Below are 23,457 nucleotides of genomic sequence, written 5' to 3' on the forward strand. Positions count from 1 at the left end.
GGTTTTTCCCCCGGCGAAGGCGAGAAAGTTCGTTATCGGAAAGAAAAGAAAAGAAACGCGTAGAAGAGAAAGAAAAAAATAGATGAAATAAAACTGGCAGGCAAAACAGGAGGGCATGCGGTTTTTAGCATTTAGGTCGCTACTGGAAAATAAAAAACGGGAAAATAACAGAGAACGATAAGCTTGGACGACGATGATGATGGCGGCCGACAGATTCCTGCAAACTGCTCTGCTAACAACCTAGTTCGTAATTAACGGGGGTAGAAATTGGATTATTTACTTGATTTCCGCCTTGATTGTGGCAAGGATAGAGCCCTGCCGGTTTGCGCAGGTTCTTTTTGCCTCCGGGAGCATCCAAACACGTACGGTTTCCGTATCCCATGTTTCTTACCTTGATTGGTTTTAATTAAATATTTCACTTAGGGAAAGAAAAAGCAAATGACAAAACTAATAAGGAAAACCATATTACCTCTCCCGAAGCGACGGCTTCGCCGGGAATGAACAGCTCCGGAAAGATGTTATCCAAATACCACCGGAACGACTTACAGCCCAGATCCTCCCGGAGCTGCTTGCGCGAGGTCACATCGCCGTAGTCGCCCTTATCGTTGCCGATCCGCTGATAGTAATACTTAGCGTACTCGTCCAGCCAAACCTCCGCCAACCGAACCGAATTTCGCTTGATCACATTCACGCCCGTTCGCCACTAAAATCGAAAATTTATTTCCATATTTTAGGAAAATATGGAATATGGAAAAAACAATTACCTTGTAGGGCGATCGTTTGCGGAAAATGTGACCAACATGGGAACACGGAACGATTTCGAGCGTTCCTCCGCACATCCACGTTTTGAACGAAAGCTCCAGATTCTCGCCGCCCCAGATGTCGAACCCGGAATCGTACGTTCCGAGCCGTTCGAAGAATTCCTTGTCTATGGCGAACAACCCGCCGGCCATCGTCGGCGACCAGACCGGTTCTGCGGTGCTCTGCCAATACGTAGAACTCATTAGCATCATAGTAGGCTATACTGTAGAAAAGACTTACCTTATGACGTTTCTTCTCCCTCTCGGGCACCGCGTGCCAATTGAACTGCAGATTCCAGTCGAACCCACCCACGTTGACTCCTCCGGAGTCCCGATAGTGGTACTCCATAGTGTTATCGTCGATCACATCGATCACGGGACACACGACGGTGGTAGAATTTTTGGCAATTCGATCTAGCAAAGGTTCCAACCATCCTAAAAATGCAGAATAAAAATTTTGTGAGTGACCTTAAACTTTAAGCAACGTATTTTACCGGTGGTACACTCGCAGTGCGAGTCCAAGTAGGTCAACACGGGAGCGGTAGCATAGCGGGCTCCCAGCAGCCGGGCACGAATCAATCCCTCACGTTTTGGAGCCCGAACGATCTTCACCCGCGGGTACGCCTCGAAATAATCTTCGAGTTGTTTCTGAGTGTGTGCTGTGGGAACAAAACAGAAGTTCAACTGTACTCAAACCATCCAGCAGAGGTGAAAATACTCACGCATATCGGAGAAATCATCCACCAAAATAACCTCCTTCACCAGGTGCTCCGGAGAGCGATCGAGAACGGAGTGAACCGTCCGCAGCAGCACCGACCAGGCTTCGTTGTGGAAACAAATGATCACCGAAGTCGGCGGCAGGTCGTCCTGGTAGCGTCCCGGTTCCTTGCACCATTGATCCCGTGGATCGGGCAGACTGCGCCGGATCGAGATCAAATCGGCCGCGTACTGGTTGAACGCGTTCTTCGTCCAACCGTCGTCGACGGCTTTCTTCATCTCCGGTGACATATCTTTCGGTAGGATCACCGGTTTACCCATGGCCCCGGGCGCATCCGGGCCATCCTCGTTTGGAGGAGCAATTACTCCTTCGAAATCTAGAAAAAAATAATCAGTTGTAATAAATTTCATACGACATCGGTGCGGCAGGAAAAAATGCGACAATACTTAAACTCCAAACCATTTGTGCAAATAATGACTTATTTCTGTTGTCAGTTTACGTTTACTTTAAAGAATTGTTTTGTTGTAAATTTGGGAAAATGTACGCCAAAGAAGCGATTACTAGCGATCAGATATTGGGATTTGGTTACGGATTCCTATTATAAATACTGCGTCTCGGGGTTAAGTATCGGCGGGTGCGACTCTATGGTTTATAGCTTCTGTAGACTACTGCGAACGTCCACGTCGCGCTGCGATCGTAATACAAGCAACCACAATAAATTTGCTTAGTTAATAACCACTGATGATGACGAAATCTACACTTCTCCACTATAATTCGATCAGTACAAAATATCCAGTACAAAATATTTCGTTCCCCTGGCATTTGTGCACTGCCCCAACATAGATCATCAGAGTAAATTGTGGACAGCTCGACGTGGGCGTTCGCGGTAGTTGACAGAAGCTGTAAACCATAGAATAGCACTCGCCAGCCCCAGCAACCTGCATAGATGTTTGCAACTGAGTAACATGGTCGAATGACCGATCATGTCGGTCGCGACGAGCCCCTCGTTGACACGGCGCTACCTCGAACGTACTACCATGCCGAATGTACGATCGGTTGGGACTATTTTTTGCAACTACCGCATGGCGTTTCGCTGGTGGTCCCTGTGTCTTCTTCAGCATGCTCATTTCGTCAGGATATGCTTCAGCTTGTGCGAGTTTTCACAGCTTCGCTTCTGCATCTCTCAGTTCCGATTGGTCAAGAGGTTCGAGTTTGAGTGCCTTTTTGGGAACCTTTCGTCGTAGATTACCGGTGTAGCGGATTACATAGGCTATCGTCCTGTGTAGGAAACTCTAGCGCCTGAAGCGAGTGAGGTCAATCACCGGTGTTGGCACCCAATGAGAGAGACATCTCGAGCGAAGTTCCTCCTCTGTGGTTACAGTTTGATGTTGAGGCCAACCTGCCTGCTGCTCGTACAGAAATGCGGGGCCTCTCATCGAGACGCTATATGGACCAAAATCGGGACGCTTTTTCCACTTCGTGGCCTCGTCCGCAGGGTTCAATTTAGTCGGCACCCACCTCCACTCGGTTTGATGTTCCGACTGAATCCAAGCAAGAACGGTGCTTGAATCACTCCAAAAATATCGCTGGTGAATTTGCAGAGTATGGTTGCTGGTAATAGATTCTGCAAGGCGAACACCAATAACCGCGGCTTTCAGTTCGAGTCTAGGAACAGTTAAGGGTTTTACGGGAGCAACTTTAGATTTCGCAGCAACCAGAGACACTTCGAATCCCGAAGGCGGAAATAGGCTATGCAGCAGTACGCCACCTCGCTGGCGTCAACAAATCAATGGAGCTGCAGTTCGATGCAGTCGATTGAAAAATGATTGAAGTAGCATCGAGGTATGCGAAAACTACCCAACTGTGGAAAGAGGTCCGTCCACTGCCGCCATCGAATCGTTAGATCGTCGTTAATGGCGTCATCCCAGTCGGTTCCTGAAGCCCAAATTTGCAGAACTTTTCCGTGAATGGTGAAGAACGAAAGGAATCCGAGAGGGTCGAATATTCTCATTACAACCTTCAGGACTTCTCGCTTGGTGGGTACATGTTCACTCCGGAGGATCGGCAGTAGATCGTTGCGTATTCATCGTCTCTCGGAATCCACTTCATCCCGAGAACTGATTCGGAATATTCGCCTCTTTCAAGCTGGAGGGATTTGGACTCCTTGACGAAGGATTCCCCGATTCCTTGTAAAACTTCTGTAGAGTTGGAAAGGAAGTTTCTTATTTCAAAACCTCCGTACGAATGAATGCTTTTAACCTGGTTTACGACTGTTATCGCTTCGTCAGTGGTTTGAAAACTATCCAGGTAGTCGTCCACATAATGGTTTTCCTTGATGGCTGATGCAGCGCGAGAGAACCGGTCCGCAATCTTCGAGGCATTCAGGTTCTTTACGTACTGGGCGGACGCTGGCGAACAAGTAGAACCAAACGTTACGACGTCCATTATATAGACCTGAGGCTTTTCGGAGAGGCTTCAGCGATACAAAAAACGTTGGGACTGGCGATCTTGTTCCCGGATTTTGATTTGGTGGAACATTTCCCGTATATCTCCACACACGGCGATAGGAAACTGACGAAAACGGCTCAATACGGTAAGAAGCGGTGATAGAAGATCTGGTCCTTTCAATAATTTCGAGTTGAATGAAACTCCCCCGACCTTAGCTGCCGCATCCCAGATCAGTCGTACCTTTTGCAGCTTTTTCGGGTTCGTTACGACTCCCAGCGGTAAATGCCACACCCGTTTTGGATCCGATGAATTCAGTTCTTCAGTAGTGGCCTTGTGTGCGTATCCTTTCCGCTCGTACTCGGCAATCTGTTCGCGAACTTTCTCTTTTAGCAATGGCTCCTTCTCCAATCTTCTTTCCAACGACTTCAGACGGCGCAGTGCCATCATATAACTATTGGGGAATTCTGGTTCGTCCACTCTCCACAAAAGGCCTGTTTCAAAACCGGTTTTCACTCCTCTGGTTGTTGCTTCTAACAACTTTCTCGCTCGTTTGTCGTCCTCAGACTCCAAGATTTCGCTGGCGGAGCTGATTCCCGTGCGTTCCAGTGTGAAATAATCCCGCAACTGTTCATTCAGTTCCGTGTTGGGATTCGAGGCCACAGCAACATGAAAATTGCGTCCGGTGGCGAATAGTGTGGTGCACAACCGTAAATTGTCCAGCCAAGGCGACATTTAGCTGCCCTTCTCGCACCAGTGATGGAACCCCAAGGTGAAGATTGTCTAGCCCGACGAGCAATTGCGGTTGGACTAGATCATAATCTTCCAGAGGGAGACCTCTTAGATGAGGATATCGTTGAGCTAAATCATGGTATCTCAGCGATTACGTCGGTAAAACGAGGCAGTTGACGGTGCGTGCTTGAAGAAGTTTACGTCTCGTCGCGCTGCCCTTCCCGGCAATCTCCAGTTGTACTCGTTGTGAGTTTGACTCCTTGCGCGATACGTTGCCTGTCCACTTTAACGTCAACGGTTCTTTCGGTCCACCAATACCAAGTTGCTTTGCGACTTTTTCTTCTAGCAGTGTTGCACGGAGAACTCTTCTCAGCGGTACCGCGAAGTTCTTCCATCGTTCGACCCACGTACAAAATTCTTAAAGGAAATTGTGGGGATTGCCAGCAATTGTCCCTGCCCTGTACACTGGTGTAATGACATGGTCTTCCAACCAAGTAATGTAGATAAGTGCAACTGTAATTAGATCGATCTTCTTGATCCATTCCGCAGATGTGTTTCCCGCTTCCAGCTTGGTATACTGCCAGAATGTGTGAAGTTTATTGACTATGGTAGATGTCCCGTTGCATGCATCTGATGATTGCAACCATGAAGTAATCATGCTACTGTTTTACCTGACTCACTGCGAATATGCGTATTATTGAAATTAAACGTAACCATACGTTTTATTCGTTTATAACGCATATACAGTTAATATCGATAACAAACGATTTTTAATAAGTTGTGCTTTTGTTATTGCATTTAATTTGTAAAAAGTTGCATAAATAACAATTCAGTTTCACAATACAATTATTGCGTACTACTGGCACATGAAATATAATGTTTAAGTACGTTATTTTTAGTGATCAAAATAAACGATACAAGGGCGATATTTTTCGAAACCTTTCGAACCAACACGATCCCGCGAATACAACGTATTTCGCAGTGAGTCAGGTAACACAGTAGCTGAAACCGGCTTGGAACCGCCTTCAAAGTGTATCGTTGTGACCGTAGCTCAGTTCTCTTGTTCTCTAGTTCACTGATAAATTGACCATAGAAATTATCTCGAACAAAGCATGTGTTTCTGCTTCTACAAAGGCATGACATTATCCTTGCTTGTTGCAGTCTACATTCCACCTGGTAAAAGCATAGTTGTCAAGTTGATCGATGAACAAATCCGCTCAATCCGTGAATTACTGCTGTCTCGTTGAAATTCCAGTTACCAAGCAGTAGATTGGGCTGCATTATGCACTGACGCTTTGCGATTTACATTGCAGTTTTGCGATGCTGTCTACACTTGAAGTAATAGTTAAACTTAAAATCTTAAAATCATACGTACTGCGGATCCCGCTGGATAGAAACATTTTGAAATCTTCGCTTGTAGTGTAATTTTAAACAGCGCCAAACACTATCTATCAGTACACCGGCTTGGTTTTATGGCGGGTCACGCTGTGGCGACTAACTTGTTGGATTTTACTAGAACCCGCATTTTACAGAAGAAAGCTAAAATTCAAGTAGATCTGATTGACTGACTTCAAAGTTGTGCTCATATCTTTCAAATCGCACTGTACGTGACATGCTGGATTCCACAGTGTCACGTGCTTTCAGTAATACTGCTTGTGTCCCACAAGGCAGTAATCTGGGGCCTTTGGTATTCGCCTTGTGCTTTAAATGCACGCTGGTGTGTCAGGTGAGATTTCATTTCATTATTTCATTACTGGATAAATGAAGCTATTCTCGGACGCATCGATTCGATCAGCGATATTAGAATTCTGTTATGGACAAACTTCTTAATATGCACAATGGTGCCCCGGTTCTGCTGTCCCGTACTGATTTTCGGCCTTCACGTAGACAGCTTCGTACATCCAATTTACTAACTTATTACTTACGTGTCCATGTCCGCCGGTCCGGCAGAACAAAGGTATGAAATCACTGTTGATGGTTACCCGCCATAGCCGTTACCTGTCACCAGAATAGGTTCTCATCTACAGCCTGGATGTCATTGGCTAAGCCGCATCGCAATGAACCGCTGGGTTTGCCTCTTCTACGCTGTCCTTGCGGATTCCAGACATCAAATTTACTGACAACCAGATTCCTTCGGACTAGGTACGGCTTTTTATTGAAACACAGCACAGACGTCATGCACCGGCACCTTCCGCCTGATTGAAGAATTATTTGACCACCGTAGTCTACCGACTTTCGATAAATGCCCGATGGGAATCTCTTCAAGCAGTGCCTATAGCTCATGATTCATACGCCTCCGCCACTCTCCGCTTTTAGTTTGCACTCCGCCAAATATCGTTCGCAGTACCTTCCGCTCAAAAACAACAAGGGCGCGTGCATTCCCTGTGGACAACGTCACAATTTCAAGTCCAAAAATAACTACCGGTCTAATAACGGGTTAGTCCCTTGTCAACTGCGTATGCTTCTTGATCGTAACGCTTTGCGCAGCGTAAAGTAGGTCGAATTTCCTACTTGAATGTGCCGCTGGGTCTCCTTACTAGTGTCGTTCGTGGTCACCATCGATCCCAAATGCACGAACTCATGTATCACTTCTAGTTCATTGCAATCAACGGTTAACGTCCGTGAGAAGCACGCGTTTGTTTTCTTTGAATCCCATTTCCTTTATGTATTTGGTCTTCGACGTATTTATTTTTTGCCCAATCCTTCTAGAGTCCGCTTTTAAGTTGGCATGGATTACCTCCGCCGGCCATCACATAGTTCCTGGTTATGATATCAAAGTCATCGGCAAAGCCTAGGAGTTGGGTACCTGTCGTCGGATAAGCCTACGTCGGATAACACACTCAAGAATGATGTTAAACAGCATGCAGGATAAGCCTTGTCACCTTGTCTCAACCCTCGCCGCCAACTCTCGAAAGGACTAGAGAGTGTCCCCGAGATACGCACGAAACACGCGACTCGATCCACTCGCAGCTCTAATCGGGCGCGTCAGTGAATCAGGAAAACCGTGTTCGTGCTTTACCTGCCACAGTTTGTTCTCGATCGATTGTATCGTGCGCTGCTTTGAAATTAATAAATATGTAACTCTCAAAAGGACCTAAGTAACAGTGAAAGATTCTGCTTGTCCCTCTTCACTTGCGCTTGCCACGACGATGCAAACGCACTTTGAAATATCAGCTTCGCGAGAATCGATTGCAAGCGTCACTGTTTAGCTAAACTTCAAACAAAATTGTCGTTGCAATGCATTTATGTCGCCGTATCAATCGAGGGAGGGAGGGACGCCGAAGAGAATCTTGCAATGTTACTTAGGTTCTTTTTGAAAAGTTACGCGAGATAGATGAAAAATATTTCGGGTGATAAAAATCTGGCAAAAATTAAAGTAAAATTAAAAGTTTTAATTTTAACTTTGATTTCAAGAACAATTTTATATCCGATTATAAGACTAATTTAAAGTTGAATTTCATGTTCAACATCAACCAGTTTCCTGTCCAATTCGAAGACCAATTTTAACTTCACTTTCAGGTCCATTTTAGTGACCCATTTTAAATTCAATTTTAAGTCTAATTTAATTTTAATTTCTACTTAATTTCAAGCCTAATTTTCGATCCAACATCAAGATTAGCTTCGTGGGTAATTTCAAATTCAAGTTAAGTACATTTACTCGTCCATTTTAAGGTCTCTTTTAAGTCTAATTTCATGTCTAATTTAATTCCGATTCCAACTCCGATTTCAAACTCATTTGCGACTTCAATTTAAGCTCTAATTTCAAATGCGATTTCATGTGTAATTCTGTGTCTAATTTAATAACCTAATTTAATAAGTTTAATTCAAGTGGAATTTGAGATTAATTTAATTCCAACTTCAACCTCCGAACTCAAGTCCTTTTTAGAGTCCAACTTTATTTTTACTTTACAGCAGGATTTCACAATTTAATTTTAAGCGCAAATTGTACTACAATTAAGTTCAATTTCATTACTCATTATAATAAGAAACATTTGCCATCTTAAAATTAATATTTTTTAGGTCAAAATATGCTTTTGATAGCTCGGGCCCGACCTTTTATTTATGTCTAGGCACGCCAACGTTACCAAGGAAACCAAAAAATTCATGAAAAATCTATGCGAAGAGTCATCAAAGTAGACTGGTACGCATCTTCCAGAGCTAGAGTGAAATGCACTTGATTGACAAACATCCGGCTGGTGTCGTGATGTTTGGCTTGATGGCGTCCAACGCCTTGAAAGTAATTTAATTCGAAAATGTAGTTGAAAGTAGTTGAAAAGGGAAATTAAAAGAAATACCATAAATTTTCGCATTTTTTCCTACTGCACCCTGTAGAAAAAAAAGCCAAGCTACTTACCAGCGGCAATCTCGTTCCGTTTCTTACTTTTGGGCGGAACCCGCTTTTTGGATTCCTTTTCCGCCTTTCGGACCGGAACCTCCTGGTCGATATTGTTATCGACATAGTCCACGACCGGACCGTCCAGATCCTGATTGTGTTCATCTTTGTTGGCATCCTCCCGCGCGTTGATGATGAACTGATTCAGCTTTTCCCGGATGCCCTGCAGCGGTAGCCTCCGGGGCGCTTCGAACGCGCTGTTCCCACTTTCGCTGGGTCCTACAACGGCGGAACCGCCGGACCGACTGCTGCCATTGCTGCCGCTGCTGCTGCTGCTGCCATCGTCGGAATAGATTACGAAGACAACCATGAACCAAACCACCCCCAGCAGTGCGATTATCTTCAGGAAGCTCGATCTTCGCCTGCCTATCAGTCCCATTGTTCTCAAGAAATTATGATGTGTTTACTGTTTACTTAAGTGATTTTTTTGTTGGTGTTGATACTGTTGTTGTTATTGTTGTTGCTTTTGTTGCTGTTGCCGCTGCTATTCTAGTACCGATTGCTTTGATCGGTTTTCATCAGTGGTAACGTTTCAGCGAGCAAAGGAAAATTCACATGGTGCGAAGATTGCTCTGATTTCCCGGTTGCCTCATCCGTGGCGTGACTGCGATATGAGCTAATTGTGTTGCATCTTCTGGCTCCCCGGGCCGGGCTGTTATCAAACCAGCTGATATGTGTGTGCGTTTTTTTTCTGCAAGAGAACAAACGAAAGCGAACGTCATCATTAGTTACGTGCTCGAAGGTATGTGAAACTGTTTTTAATTATTGCAAATTTAATGCTCTGATAAGTGAATCCCGCACGGCACACGAACAGGTGAGAAGTAGGCTGCTTCAGCCTAGCTAGGTAGGCATCATAATTAGCATCGCAGTTGGCTCTGTGCTTGCTCGTGGAGCCAAGGGAGCGGAGAGAAAAAAAACAAAACAACTCACGACAATGATGGGTGCAATTATTGCATTAGGAAAAAACTAAAGACGACGCGAAACCCGTCTGCGCAGAGATATAATTCCGCATAGCCCGCCTCGTTGGCTTTCTGACGAGATTTCACACTTCAACACCTCACCAAACAATCGGCGGCCGATGCGGCGACGAGTGCGGCTTGTTTGGCCGGGAAAAATGCCGGTCGGCTACCGACCGGAGCAAAATGAGCTCGACTGGAGGAGGTTCGTCTCTTGTGCCGGCGCAGTCTTTCGTCTTGCCAACCTATAGCAACCTGCCGGAAAGAAAACGTACGACGACGACGCGTTTTGACTCACATCGCCCATTTCCTTGGTTACTACCAGGTCGGTCGTCGCAGTAACCAAACCAGACGTGTTGGTTGGTAGGTTCGAAGGGAAAACAAAACAATGGCCTATCTTTTACTTATCGCCACCGTACCGTACCACCAGCGCAGTTCCACCGTGCCCAGAGACCAAAAGCGACGATCTTCGACAGACACGTAATAATAATGATAATATTGTAAATTATGAACACGGTAGGTCGGGTTGACCTGACTAAAGGGGGCGGGAAAAAGCCACCACCTCTGGTGGTGATGCAATCTAGTTTTGTAAACGTCAGCGCTGCTGATACGTACCTACAAGGAAGAGGAAACACTGTCAGTTTGCGTCCGAGTCAGGGCCTCCTAGATTTGAAATTGTTTTGGCACCAGAGAAACACAAACGATTCTTGCATGGCTTTGTCAAATTGACTAACCTCGCCTGAGACTGAGTTTGGTAAACATTATAAATTGATTAAATTGGCAGTTTCAACTAATTTTATCAGTTTTTCTCACGATAATTTTTCATACACATTCGTGTTTCGAAAATTACTTATAACCTGAATACTTCAGTACTTAAAATAGTCTATCCGGTCTATCTTTGAACAAATCATTGTAATATTGTGGTATAAAACGTTAAATTACAGCATTAAATTAAACAATATAAATTAAATTCAAACTAGAAAGTTGTCGTTCGACAAGAGACGGGTGATTCAGTAAAAAGCTGAAAATAAAAGAAATAACTACTATTCGATTAATTTTATAGATCTATATGCTGCTGGTAGGTGTACATTTCGCCTACGAACTCCAGACAATCTCATTTATGTCTGCCAAGTATAGACAGACGCAATGAAAATAGAAATAATATAACTAAACGAAAGACAATCTTTAACACAAATGACTCAGCACAACATATAATGACTTTTGAAAGGTAGCGAAATTGACCGAACAATGAGTACAATGACAAATCAGCAATAAAAATATAATGTAATAACAATATGGCCTCCAAGTTGACCTCGCGGTACGACACTGCCCGAAACAGTCAGTCGCCGTATGTTCGAATCTCGGCTGGAAGGGGCTGTTAGACGGTCAATAGGATCGTACAGGCTTACTTTCTAAGATGTCAACAGCTGAAATGGTTTGTATTTATAATTCGTACTATGTTTTATGTGAAAACCACTTAAGAAAACTAGATAACTACTGAAAAAAATCTAGTCAATATAATGCTGCATCATTTAGGAACTATAAAATTATCTTTCCAAATGCAACAACCTGTATATACGGCCGCAATTGTAAGATGTATCTGTTGTAGAGCATTTAAGCGCCGTCTTGTGACAAAGTTATCAGGTTCTATCCCCGAACAGAAAGGTCTGAGCCTACTGATTAACTTTGCTGAAGGCAGTAACTTTCTACATAGCCAGGACTCCGATATAAAAAGTGTTGTACAAAATGCAAATGCACGGGTAACCGGGTTACAAAAGTTCGCGCGAGTAACGGAAGATTAACAAAAAAAGACAGCCAAAACACGATCCCAGAAACTGTTCAGGACGTCACTAACGAGATCCGACTGCGTGATGATGATGGAGGCTTACGCCCAGGCAGACTTCTAACAGCTTCCAATGGTGGAGTTTAGCAACCAGAAGGGGAAAAGTGGCAGACATTTTCAAGTATATGAAACAGTCGAAGTTCGTCAAGAAAGTAGCTTTTCGTTGCAAAACGAGTGTCATAGACTCATTCGGATGCTTTGTAAAATATTGTCCAAATTCGAATTAGATAATGCTGTAACTTACAACAAAGTTTGAGTTATTTAATATCTGGATGTAAAAACGAATCTATCTTTTTACCACATTAACGAGATAAAAATATTCAGTACTCAAAATGAAAGTAATTTACCTTTCCTTATTTTTCGGCCATAACTGCTTAATGGTGTATTGAACTCTATGCCGGGTCCTTTTGGGTTTGTCATCCTCAAAATATCAACGAGACCTCAAACGCCAGTCCTACCTGACGAGACAGGCAATCATCTTTCATCTCACATCCCAATGGCATTTATGCACTGTCCCAAAATAAGTAAGTCTACAAAAAAATTGAGCGCAGCACGACGTGGAGGTTCGCGGTAGTCGACAGAAACTTTAAACCATAGAGTCGCATCCGCCTACTCTCAATCCTCGAGCCCAAATATCTACTGTGAAGGATTTCTAACGGGAATCCGTCGCCAAACTCATAAAATCGACCGCTACCAAGCACTCCGCTATCCTCGCAGCCTGCATAGATATATGTTTGCAACTGCGTGATACAGTCGAATGACCAATCATATCAACGTTAAAGGACGTTTTTATCTCACTTCTGAACTTATAAAATTAATAAAAATTTCTAATAGTTTGCTTCTGTCTTTCTTCAGTGATTTACTCTACCTCTTCTCACCCTTTCCTGGTTAGTTTTATCTTGCTTATCAAGATGATCTTATACATTCTAGAACACTTCGATCAACATTAACAGGAATCTTACTTAACCTAAATTGCATTAGTACGAATTACGTAAAATATAAGATAAAAATCAACATGGTTTATCTTCAATATCCAACCAGATCTGGAGACTTTGCCCATTATCCCTTAGACATTAAATTCCTAGCCAGCCGCTCTATACAAAGGATTTTTAGGAGTTTTTTATGACAATAAAGGATATTCAAGAGTCCGATTAATTTAGTGCTATTAGTTATTAAAGATCGCCGTACTGGCCTCATTCTTATTCAGCATGCAGGCACTTTTTGAACAACGCAACAATCACATTTAGTCATTTTTACCTCGAATCGCACTTAAATTTACAAAAAAAATATTTTAATATATATCCACATTCAAAATCAAATGTGAGCGCTGTTCATCTACTGATTAAAGCCCTACATCATGGCAAGGTTGAGTTTTATCGTAGGAAAAATGAAGGTAATTCATTGCACTTTAAATATTTCTCAATTAGGCGGAATTGAAGGCAGTCGGGTGGATTGATGTCCTTCTCGAAAAAATCCATCCCTTGCGATGTCTCGATACCGTTGTAGTACTTCTCCGCTGTTGTGGCAGCGGCCAATTTAGACAATAACTTTACAGGTCCCGTGTGAATCCATAGTCTTGTTTATCACAAAAACCTAGATTTTCTGTCGGCAGCTGCAAAGCCTTGCCAAATCATAAGCTTTCTTGTGAATTTATCGGCAAAAATGAATTTGAACTTGCACTTAAAGACATCACATCGACCAGTGATATTTTAGAACTTTTGCCCAGGAAGCAGCCCATAATCCATCTTCGCGTATTTTTATCATCGTCCATGAGAATACATCCTTCTTACTTTATAAGAACCTTATTGCAATGTTGCAAACCGAGCGAGAAGCAAACGATGCCGACCCGTATGCGTTCCATGAATGTGAGAAGCATAGCTTCCAACGCTTGCTCCATTGACGCAAGCGTACGACAAACAACCGCTGGTGTTGCGCCATTCTGTGCAGCCCACTCACGAAGCCAACAGCTCGTGAGCTGTCAACAGCCCGCGAACCTGTGTACGATGTATGACTGCAGATTTTACTTTAGTTCTTTGCTTCTTCATCTTATGCCCTCGCTTCATACGCGGCTAATAGCCCTCGTGAACGTTCCGTATCAATTGCTTGAGTTGCAGTAATAAGCGAGAGCGACGATCGTGGTTGATCGCTGGACTCGCAAATACTCGAGAACGCGTGTGTGAGAAAGTTAGACCACACGAATGCGAGCTTCGCAACATTGGCTAATTGGACAACTTCCGAGAGCATCTTTTGGCCACCAGATTCTGTTTCAGTGTCCTGTTGGTTGCTTTCTGGCTCGAAAAGATCGAAATGCTTCTCGCAGACGAATCTTATTCTGACGATGCTTTGGCTAGCATAGGATTTCTTGACGATATCATAATCTAACTTCACGGAAATGTTTGAGAATACTGCACATGGCCGTTTTAACCAAAATTTCTATTGAACGAATTTATGCCTGGACGATCCGTCAGCGCCAATCTTCTGGATTTTATGTTGACTTGTATTTCGCACGAAGACTGAAACTCATGTAATTTACACCATTTTGAAGGCAGCCTTTGACTGAGTAGACCACCAAATACTTTTACAGAAACCTACTGAGCTTGGTGCTACACAACATTTTATAAAATGGCAAAGTTCCATGCCTTTCCTTCCCATTCACAAACGAATTGTGTGCATCACAAGGTAGTACTATCAGCCCAATACTTTTCTTGCTGTACTCTAACGACGGGAGTCAGTAGAATTGTTGGGCTAGCGCCGTAACTGTCCTGTACTCCGGCTGTGGAGTCTGTCGACAAAGAAGGGTCAAGTCTTGGAAAGACGTTTAACCCCAAGGCTTGTTTAACGACGGGACATTAGTTATGGGTGCTGGATGTAAGCCGGTGATTTCTAGCTGAACGTTCCATTGAAAACTGACGCACTATGCAAACAATTTTTTTGCGTTTTTGTTAACTGGTGTTATAAGAACTGGCTGATCATTGTTACAAAAATGTCAGATTGTGATATTCCATCGCAATGTTAGTCCAATTCTTTATGAATACAACGTAGATGGCCAGGTTCTCAAAAGGGTTGAACACGTCAACGATCTGGGTTTTATTCTTATGGCAAAGCACAATTTTAAGGTGAAGGTCGTCAGAGTCCAGCTGCTTTTTTACTGATTTCAGTACTTGTTGCCACATTCGTTTTGTTTATGCTATGGCGCTTTTTCCAGGAGAATAGAGTTGCTAGTAGTAGGTAATAATCTGTTATGAACAATTATGAACCGAAGAATCGCGTATCTATTTTTGCTGTTCATCTGTCACATAAAATGTTATTTACGGTGAATTTTATTATCAGTGAACTTTATAAGTATATTGTCGACACTCTAGAAGAATCCTATTTAAAAGCGAACATAATTGGTCAATTTCATACTCAAATGTTTAGGTTGGCATCACTCCATATAAACATCCGTTTCCTTGGTAACGTACAGCAACGACGGTCGTGGATTCGGAATTGCAATCGAAACGAAGTAAAGTTTTTCCTATCAATTTAAGTGTACAGTTGGGGCAAAAACATTATACAGTAAAGATGTGTATAACGCGAAAGAAACGCATGCCACCATGGAGTACTAGCCGTTTGCATTATACACTGATTTCAAAGCTGCATTGATTGGACAGGATTGACCCCAACATCCTTTTACGAAAGCTCCAACGTTGACTTGGCTCATATTTATTTGATCGAGTCTTGTAAGTTAAGCTGGAATCTACTGTTTCATCTGCTTTTAAAAAATAAATCTGCTGTGTTCCCCCAGGAAGTAGCATGGGACCTTTGCTTTTCATCCTGAAACGATCTAACGATCTCAAACTGTATCTTTACATGCGCTCGATCCAGGGTTTTATTCGGCTGCAAGATTTAGTAGATGTTTTTGTGAACTGGTGCAAGTTAAATTACTTGATTGTGAGTAGTGCAAAATGTGAGGTAATCACGTTTCATCGTATTCAGAGCCCGATTATATTCGACTGCTTCATCGACGGAAATAGTCTCCGGATGGTTGACACGGTCAACTTCGATTACTTGCTAAAATTGGAAAAGATTTCAAGGACGCTCGCTGCCTAAAATCTTTATATCAGTCCGCATCAGTCCGTTCTGTACTTGAAAACTCAAATGTAATTTGGCAACCCCATCAGCTCACCTGGATTTTGACAATCGACATGGTCCTGGAACTGGATCTGAAGTTGTACTCGGATTACTCGGCGGTTCGAGCAAAAGGAGAAACGCAGCCAATATTTTCTTGGGAATCAATGAAGATCCGAACTATCGGCACCTTTAGTAAGAGAAATCGTCAGAAATAGCCGATAAAAGTCACCATCGTACTAAGTGTTTGAGGATTATTATCTTAAACGCTTAGAATAGCTTCCAATCTGCTGCTCCTATTTGTGCGACAGGGTTTGCTAGTGAAATTTGACTGAAAGGTATCGTCCCCAATCACGAATGAATCTGGTATACCGCAAGGCAATAACTTGAGACCCCTATTGTTCATTTTGTTCTCTAACGACACTACCTCTGCCGTTGAAAGGCGCTGCAGACTGGTATATGCTGACAATTTCAAAATCTACTTGATGTTTCTTTCGAAGAAAGAATTTATTTTGAGTAGGGTTATGACGTTCCATTTCGGCTGTAAAATTGACGATCGGGTATTGAAAAGGATTGATCATGTGTATGTAGTTGGTGACACTTCTCGATTCGAAACTAACTTTCGATCGTCATACAACGATAATCTCAAAACCCGCTCGCCAGCTAGCCTACTAGCGCAAACCGTCCCGCAACCCGTCCCTCGTATCCCGATCACTATCGCTTGCTTGGCCTAGATATACTGAAACGTCGACGCAAAATTCAACAGGAACCTTTGATTAAGTTTAAGCGCCTTGCGCTTAGTGACAGGATCCAGTTTATCATAGAGTTTAGTTCATTCGGACTAATAAATAAGATGAGTTGTAAAAAATAAAACAAAAACACAAACAAAATAAAATCGCTAATAGTTACAAAAATTTCACCATCAAAAGTGCAAAATCGCTTATAACACCATTCAACAACGATCGCATTGAATCATTTAATTCATCTATGATTGTACCGAACCATATACTTCATCAACGATGATCGTATCGAACCAATAAATACATCTATGGTCGTACCGTACCATTTCTTTTTATTTAACTATGGTCGAATTGAACCGTTCGATTTTATGATCGGAGTATGGACCAAGTCGTTCATCAGAAGGAAGGTAAAACCATGAAAGGAAGCACGGTAACAGACAAGCGTTGTAAAAACATACTCTACAAGTTTAGTTATTCAAGTTATAGTTTCAAACCATTCTGTGATAATAAAACATGAATAAAATAATTTTCCCATAATGTACCTATGCATTCAAATCAAATAATCCTCGCAGCAACAAGTCCGTGGACTTTTAGAAAAATTAATTGTTCGGAAAAGTTAAGCAAATGACAATGGGATGCTCTAAAAAGGTAACTTCTTACTGAACTTTTCAGAGAGTTTGACTTCACTCGTTGTCTGTGAGCAATCATTCACACGCGTATACCATTCCTTTCATGGAGAAACTGTTGGAGACCGAGACATTCTTTATGTTGTAAGCTACAATACCGGGACTTTTAGAAAATAGTTACAAGTGAGTTTTCCTACTATAAATTAGAAGAAATGAAAGGATGGAAGCGGAAGGTTTTACAATTGTCGGAAGCGTTAGCAGTAAAATCCGTTCTAGCAAAGGAGATAAATCGCAAAGCGATATTTTCTACACAAACACCGAAAGCCTGGTTTTTACCCAAAGTGCCCAATACCGACCGCTCTAGTTTTAGCATGCCTATGAATCGAAGTTCGCTCGAGTAACGAAAGGTTAAGCAGCTATAATGACGTATAGGATTGAAAATGCAAATTTTCCCATATAAATTTAAAGGAATTTTGATCAAATTTTGCGCATATGGGAACGCTCATACCGCTTCAAAAAAAAACTAGCGCTGGAAAACGATCATTTTCCCATCCTCAAGCATGTTTATGGCGCTGCTTTTGCACTATTTCTTTGATTTCATATCGTTTCTTTTATTACAATTTTTTTACATACAGGGTGTTAGGTAACTCGGTAACCACATTTGACGAAAACAAAATTTCTACGCATAAATGTGGCCGAATCTTATTGTTACACAGTTATTAAACGTTTTAAGTTTTCGGTTCTGTTTGCCGTAAATTGCTCTAGTACAAAAATGCTAGCTGGCTCAATTCTGTTGCTTTCATCCAAAAGCTGAAAAAATTTTGTACTGAAAATTGTACTTTTCAGCAGCAGAAAGCTTTGAAATAAGTGTTTCTCATAAGTGTTTTCATAAAAAATCTCCTAAAAAAGCGTGATAAAGTTGATTATTTCTATTTACTAATTTAAATCTCTGGTACTGTTCTACAGTTCGTTCTTTGACGTGAAACGTCTATCTCTTTTAGTTTCGTTGCAATTTAATTTGGGTCTTGAATAAGTGTCTGAAAATTGCACCAATTCATACATCACCCATAGCGCACTAGATCACCGTGTGCGACGGACACGCGAAAGGACGGATTTCAACTGTTTTACAGCAATCTTTTCCGATAAACTTTCAACAATCGTATAGCAGCTGTCTGTTGTTTTTTAGCACTTTTCTAATAGCCTTACAACGATCTCTCTGCTTTCATTCTGTGATTTTTCAGCAGTCTTTCAACAGTATTATTGCATTTGTCCAGTAATCTTCCAGCAATTTTTAGATAGCCTTCCCGCAGTCTTTCAATAGACTACCTTCATCTGTCTTATAGTAGTCTTCCAGCTGTCTTACAGGTCTTTCTGCAGTCTATTAGTATTCTTCCAGTGCTTTTCTATTACTTTTCCGGGTCTCCCAGTAACCTGTCTATAATCTTACAGTAATATTTCAGTAGTGCTAAGAGACCGCTGTAAGACCTACATATAAGACAGCTCGAAGACTACGGAAATAGTCTCCGGATGGTGGATCAGGCTAACGACTTCGGCATTTTACTCAACTCCAAACTTACGTTCAACGCTCACCGTTCCAATGTTATTTCCAAAGTTTCCTAGCAACTTCAAACATTTCAAGGACGCTCATTGCCTAAAATCTTTATATTGCGCATCGGTTCGTCCTGTACCCAAGAACCTTCCCGGTGGAAGGTCGTATGCTGATATGGAAGGTGGGTTCTTTCGAGCTTTTTTGACCCTTTCACAAGACAAACGGTTGATAATTGACAAACAGGCCTTGCAAATAACCGTCATAAAAAACTAACAAGCAATGACTGTGGAACAGGAATTGAGGAAAAATTCAAAATAGAACAATTAAACCTATGCAATGAAAAAGGACTATGGATTGGAAACTCGGAATGTGAAACTGTTGATCTCTCAACTTCCAAGGGAGAACTTGAGTGATCTCCGATGTATGGACGAAGTCCGCATGTCTGCACGAGCGTCTGCACCAGGCTACGAAGTTATCCAGAAGTTCTTGCAGGTGCGTCCGCATACGCTAACTTGCGGCCCGAGTCAAGTTTACGTACAATGTCGTTGATATAGAGAATAAACGGTAGGGGGTCCAAGTTACTACCCTGTGGTATACCGGATGTATTAACTGATGGTTCCGATGGGTGTGAATCCAACCATTACGATCACCATTTTCTGCCGACCACATAACATCATGACCATCGAGTTATTTCATCATATAATCCTAGGCGCTTTAATTTGCCTATAACGTCAACCTGGGCTTGGTTCTCGAGGTGTGCAATGCAAGCCGACCTGAACTCCAGTAAGTTGGTGGTAACTGCCCAAGCAGCACACTTTTGGCACTTTTAGTTGAAGTAACTTATTAACGACTGAAATTGGTTTCAAATTAGTTACTGCAACTGCTTCATAACAACTGTGCTAGTATGGTGAGCCTCCTGGCATAATTCCACGTTGTTTCGGAGAAATATGGTTTTTAATTTGACTAGAGACTACATTGCCCACAATTTCAAAGTACCTTCTAAATATGCTGGACAATTAGCGTAAACGTTGGCTTTTCGTATTTCCTCTTCTATTTCATTTATTGACACGCCCAATTGAAATAAAGATGAGGCGCCTCCATCCCTGTTTTTGCTTGAAACTTGGCTACTTGTTTAAGATGGAAGCCGATGTCACTTAAATTTAACGCCATCATCAACGTGCACAGCCCTCGCATCCGAATGAAGCAGGAAGAATGGACGATCAAGATCGTCATCGATGATTTTAAAGCCCAGGTCGGCCAGGAGGAGCAATATAAACCGCTGAACCGCTGAGGATTGAGTGCTCACTCGCTGACCAACGAAATGGGTCGACTTTGGACATGATAGACTCCTGCACAAGTACACCTGGAGGTCATCAAATCCGACAGAATCACTGATATCATTGACGTCGACTATTCCAGGAAAAAAAACGCTACCAGAAGGAGCAGAAGTATGAAGCAGCTGCATCGTTCTCAGGAAACGCGAAAGTACCCCAGAAACTGTCGGCATTGCGCAAAGGCTTTGTGCCGCTAGCCGAAATATGATAGAAAGAGCATGGAAGTATTTTGACAGGCGATCGTGAAGTGACTGAAAGATGAAAGAGCACTTCGATGAGCACCTGAATGGCGCCTACCCAGAAAAAATAAACAAAAGGCCGTGAATACAGAATGTCCACGCACTATTTGTTCGTTAACTTCAAGGCTGCATACGATACCATCGACCGAAAAGAGCTATGGAAAATCATGGACGAGAACGGGTTCCCCCCGGGCAGCTGATGAAACTGATTCAATCTACGTTGGATGGTACACAGTGCTGTGTTCGGATTTTGGGCGGATTGTCGAGTTCATAGGAATCACACAGAGGCCTTCGTCTTCGTCAAGGTGGTAGTCTCTCAAGGCCTGCCGTTCAATATGGCGCTACAAGGTGTTATGAACCGAGCGGATCAACCCCCGGCGCACGATCTTCAACAAATCTAGTCAACTCGTCTGCTTTACCAATGGCATAGATACTATCGGCAGAACATCTGTACTCTGTACAAGATTGATTTTACGGGTATGATACGTTGTCAATCCCCATCGTAAATTTCTATTTTGCCCATCCTTAACCGACCGTGCCAACAGTGCGTCTGCACTGAGCCATTCATTATCGTTTCGTTTGACAAAAAAAAACAAAAAACAACCAACATAAACGAAAGTAAAAGGAAAGCTTTTGGTGGTACGAAGATGACACGCCAGCCGCCGCGCCAGCCTGCTGCGTTCGAGGCAGTGCTTTCGCTCTCAGAGTCGCTGTCAAAGACATAAACAAGCTTCTTGCAGCAAGCATTTCACGCGATGCGTCGCCAATCGGATTGCCGCTTGTTTTGTAGCCTTCGCTTAATTCTGTTTTATTACCGTAATGAACTGCGAATGAGGGTTGTTTTACTTTTTCTCTGCAGAGGTGGATGATATATGTTTGGCGTTTTTTTGCACATCAACAACATGAACATTTAAATATATCAGCGTGGGGAAATATTTGAGGTTTTTAGTTAACAAGCAAATGGATTTGGGATGGCTCGCGCGCATTCTTCATATGGTATGGTGGCATTTCGCAACCGGAAAAGGAACGGTGGATGTGTCACAGTTGCAACCGAATCCGTTTACGTAAGCTGGTTGTGCAATCCTGCCTGCCTCCACTGACAGGGAAGCATCGTTAGCGCGGATTACCGTTGGTTCGTTTCATCTTGGTTCGAATAAATCAAAATGTTATCGATTTTCGGCTGCTGGTCAGCACCCAACACGCAACCAAACCAAGAAGATGATCATTTTCCCATCGTACTCTTTCGCCGTAGGACGAGGTTAAAAGCCAAACTATCTCCTCTGTCGATCAGTCGGTCCGTAGTCCGTATTCGTTGATTGGCTAGGTAGATATCATTTCTTTCTCTGCTTTTTGTTTGTATTCTACGGTGGAACCGATCACCCTTCAATTTGCCCCCCGAGAGAGTCAATTACCGGTATCCGTATGCAAGCAGCCTCGGTGTAATGAATACAAATCGCGATCAAATCGACCTCATTCCCCAGTCGATCATAAGTCATAATTTTCCGCAAAATCTAGCATTAAAGCGACGGCTCGACCGGCTACCCCTCGCCCTCCAACGGATCATTATTTATGCTTGTTAATGCCAAAACGGCAATCAATTACCTCAGCCCAGTGCGTCGTAGTTAGGAGCATCGTTGCTCTTGCCAGAGCTGGCGGAATCCCGTTTCGGTGGGCGCTTGTGAATGATGGTAATTATGCTGCCCCTTCGCGGGGGGTGATGTGGAGCATGCGGCAGCGGTAGACCAGCCAGCTGTGTGAGACTATTTACATAAACGTATCCGCAGTCCGTAATAATCATCGTGTCATCAATTTCCATTCCCGACCGGGTGGCTTTGTTCTGTGCGTGCGATGGCTTTTCTCCCCCTTTTGACGAAGCAGACGCGAGGGGGTGTGTGTGCGTGCGTGTGTTTGATTGAGTGCGAATACGGCGGCGGGTCAGTCGGTCGACCCCTCGGTTGGTAGAGGCCAGCGTGACGAATGTTGCTGCCCCTGTCTCTGCTCTCTGTCTGGCGGGTCAATGAGCGTGCCTGCAGATGTCTGTATTTCCGTCACGAACCGGTGAGTTTATTATCAGTTTATAAATTCATATTGCAGCTTAGTAGCTGTAAAAATTAAAGAAAATCTTCAAATCCGCTATGTGAAATGTTTGCCGATGCCGCGGCATGCCAGCGTATTGTGCCACCAAGAGATTGACGAAAGGAAATTCGATCGTGCAATTTGATAAACAACTTCTTCCACGCGGACGTGTCGACGTGTTTTGGGTCAGCAGCTAAATTTAGTGGAAATTTTAACTTATTAACGGTGTAGGAGAAAATTGCCTCTGAATTACTAGGGTTTTGGAATTGGATTTCTGGAACAAACTGCTTGCTCATTACATTAGTAATCCAAGCAAGCTGTGGTTTCGTTGAATAACTAAGATGCTGATTCTCTAATAAGCTTCAGCATCGAAAATTGTACATCCAATCGTACTATGTTACACAACAATTCGTTGAAAGTAGGTAATAATACATTTAGTAAGTGCAGACCGAACCAAAATAGCACCTAATATACGACCCGCGGTGCCGGTAGTTCCCCATTAGCAGGAAGCAGACTACATGCGGCGAACGGCCCGTCCCGTCGAATGTTCAACTCTCAACATTCGCCAAGCTTCCGTCTCAGTAGCAATCAAACCGGCGACGAATTACGGTATGTTTTGTTTTCTTACTGCAAACTTTTCAACCCTGCGAAATGTGCCATCCGTCACCCATGGAAACCATATTATTATCGCTGCTATGAGTGCTGGGACATAATATTCATCGTAGTAGCCATCATCATCATCATCATCATCATTATCAGTATCAGTCCCAAAATAACAATCGTTACCTACTATCATCGTTGACTAATGGACTGCCACTGGTTGGTTGGTGGTTTGGTTAAATTACGCATTTACACGAAACGAAACAGTTTTCGTGATTTCGCCGATCAAATTTGACCGC

The 23,457-nt window shown here is 43.0% G+C and overlaps 1 protein-coding gene across 4 annotated transcripts in view; it reads right to left on the reverse strand.

Annotated features, from left to right (window-relative positions):
* The window catches only part of LOC128738911 (putative polypeptide N-acetylgalactosaminyltransferase 9), a 191,081-nt gene that overhangs the window by 13,159 nt on the left and 154,465 nt on the right, over positions 1-23,457 (reverse strand). For all 4 annotated transcript variants that reach the window (XM_053834391.1, XM_053834388.1, XM_053834389.1 and 1 more), the window contains exons 4-10: positions 9,050-9,779; positions 1,523-1,894; positions 1,295-1,459; positions 1,042-1,235; positions 765-983; positions 470-703; positions 281-391 (exon numbers count right to left, since the gene is read on the reverse strand). In XM_053834391.1, the coding sequence (XP_053690366.1) occupies positions 281-391; positions 470-703; positions 765-983; positions 1,042-1,235; positions 1,295-1,459; positions 1,523-1,894; positions 9,050-9,467 (1,713 nt within the window). In that variant the 5' untranslated portion in view covers positions 9,468-9,779. The remainder of the gene's footprint in view (positions 1-280; positions 392-469; positions 704-764; positions 984-1,041; positions 1,236-1,294; positions 1,460-1,522; positions 1,895-9,049; positions 9,780-23,457) is intronic.

Source organism: Sabethes cyaneus, chromosome 2 (assembly GCF_943734655.1).
Source record: "Sabethes cyaneus chromosome 2, idSabCyanKW18_F2, whole genome shotgun sequence".
NCBI classification, from domain to species: Eukaryota; Metazoa; Arthropoda; class Insecta; order Diptera; family Culicidae; genus Sabethes; species Sabethes cyaneus.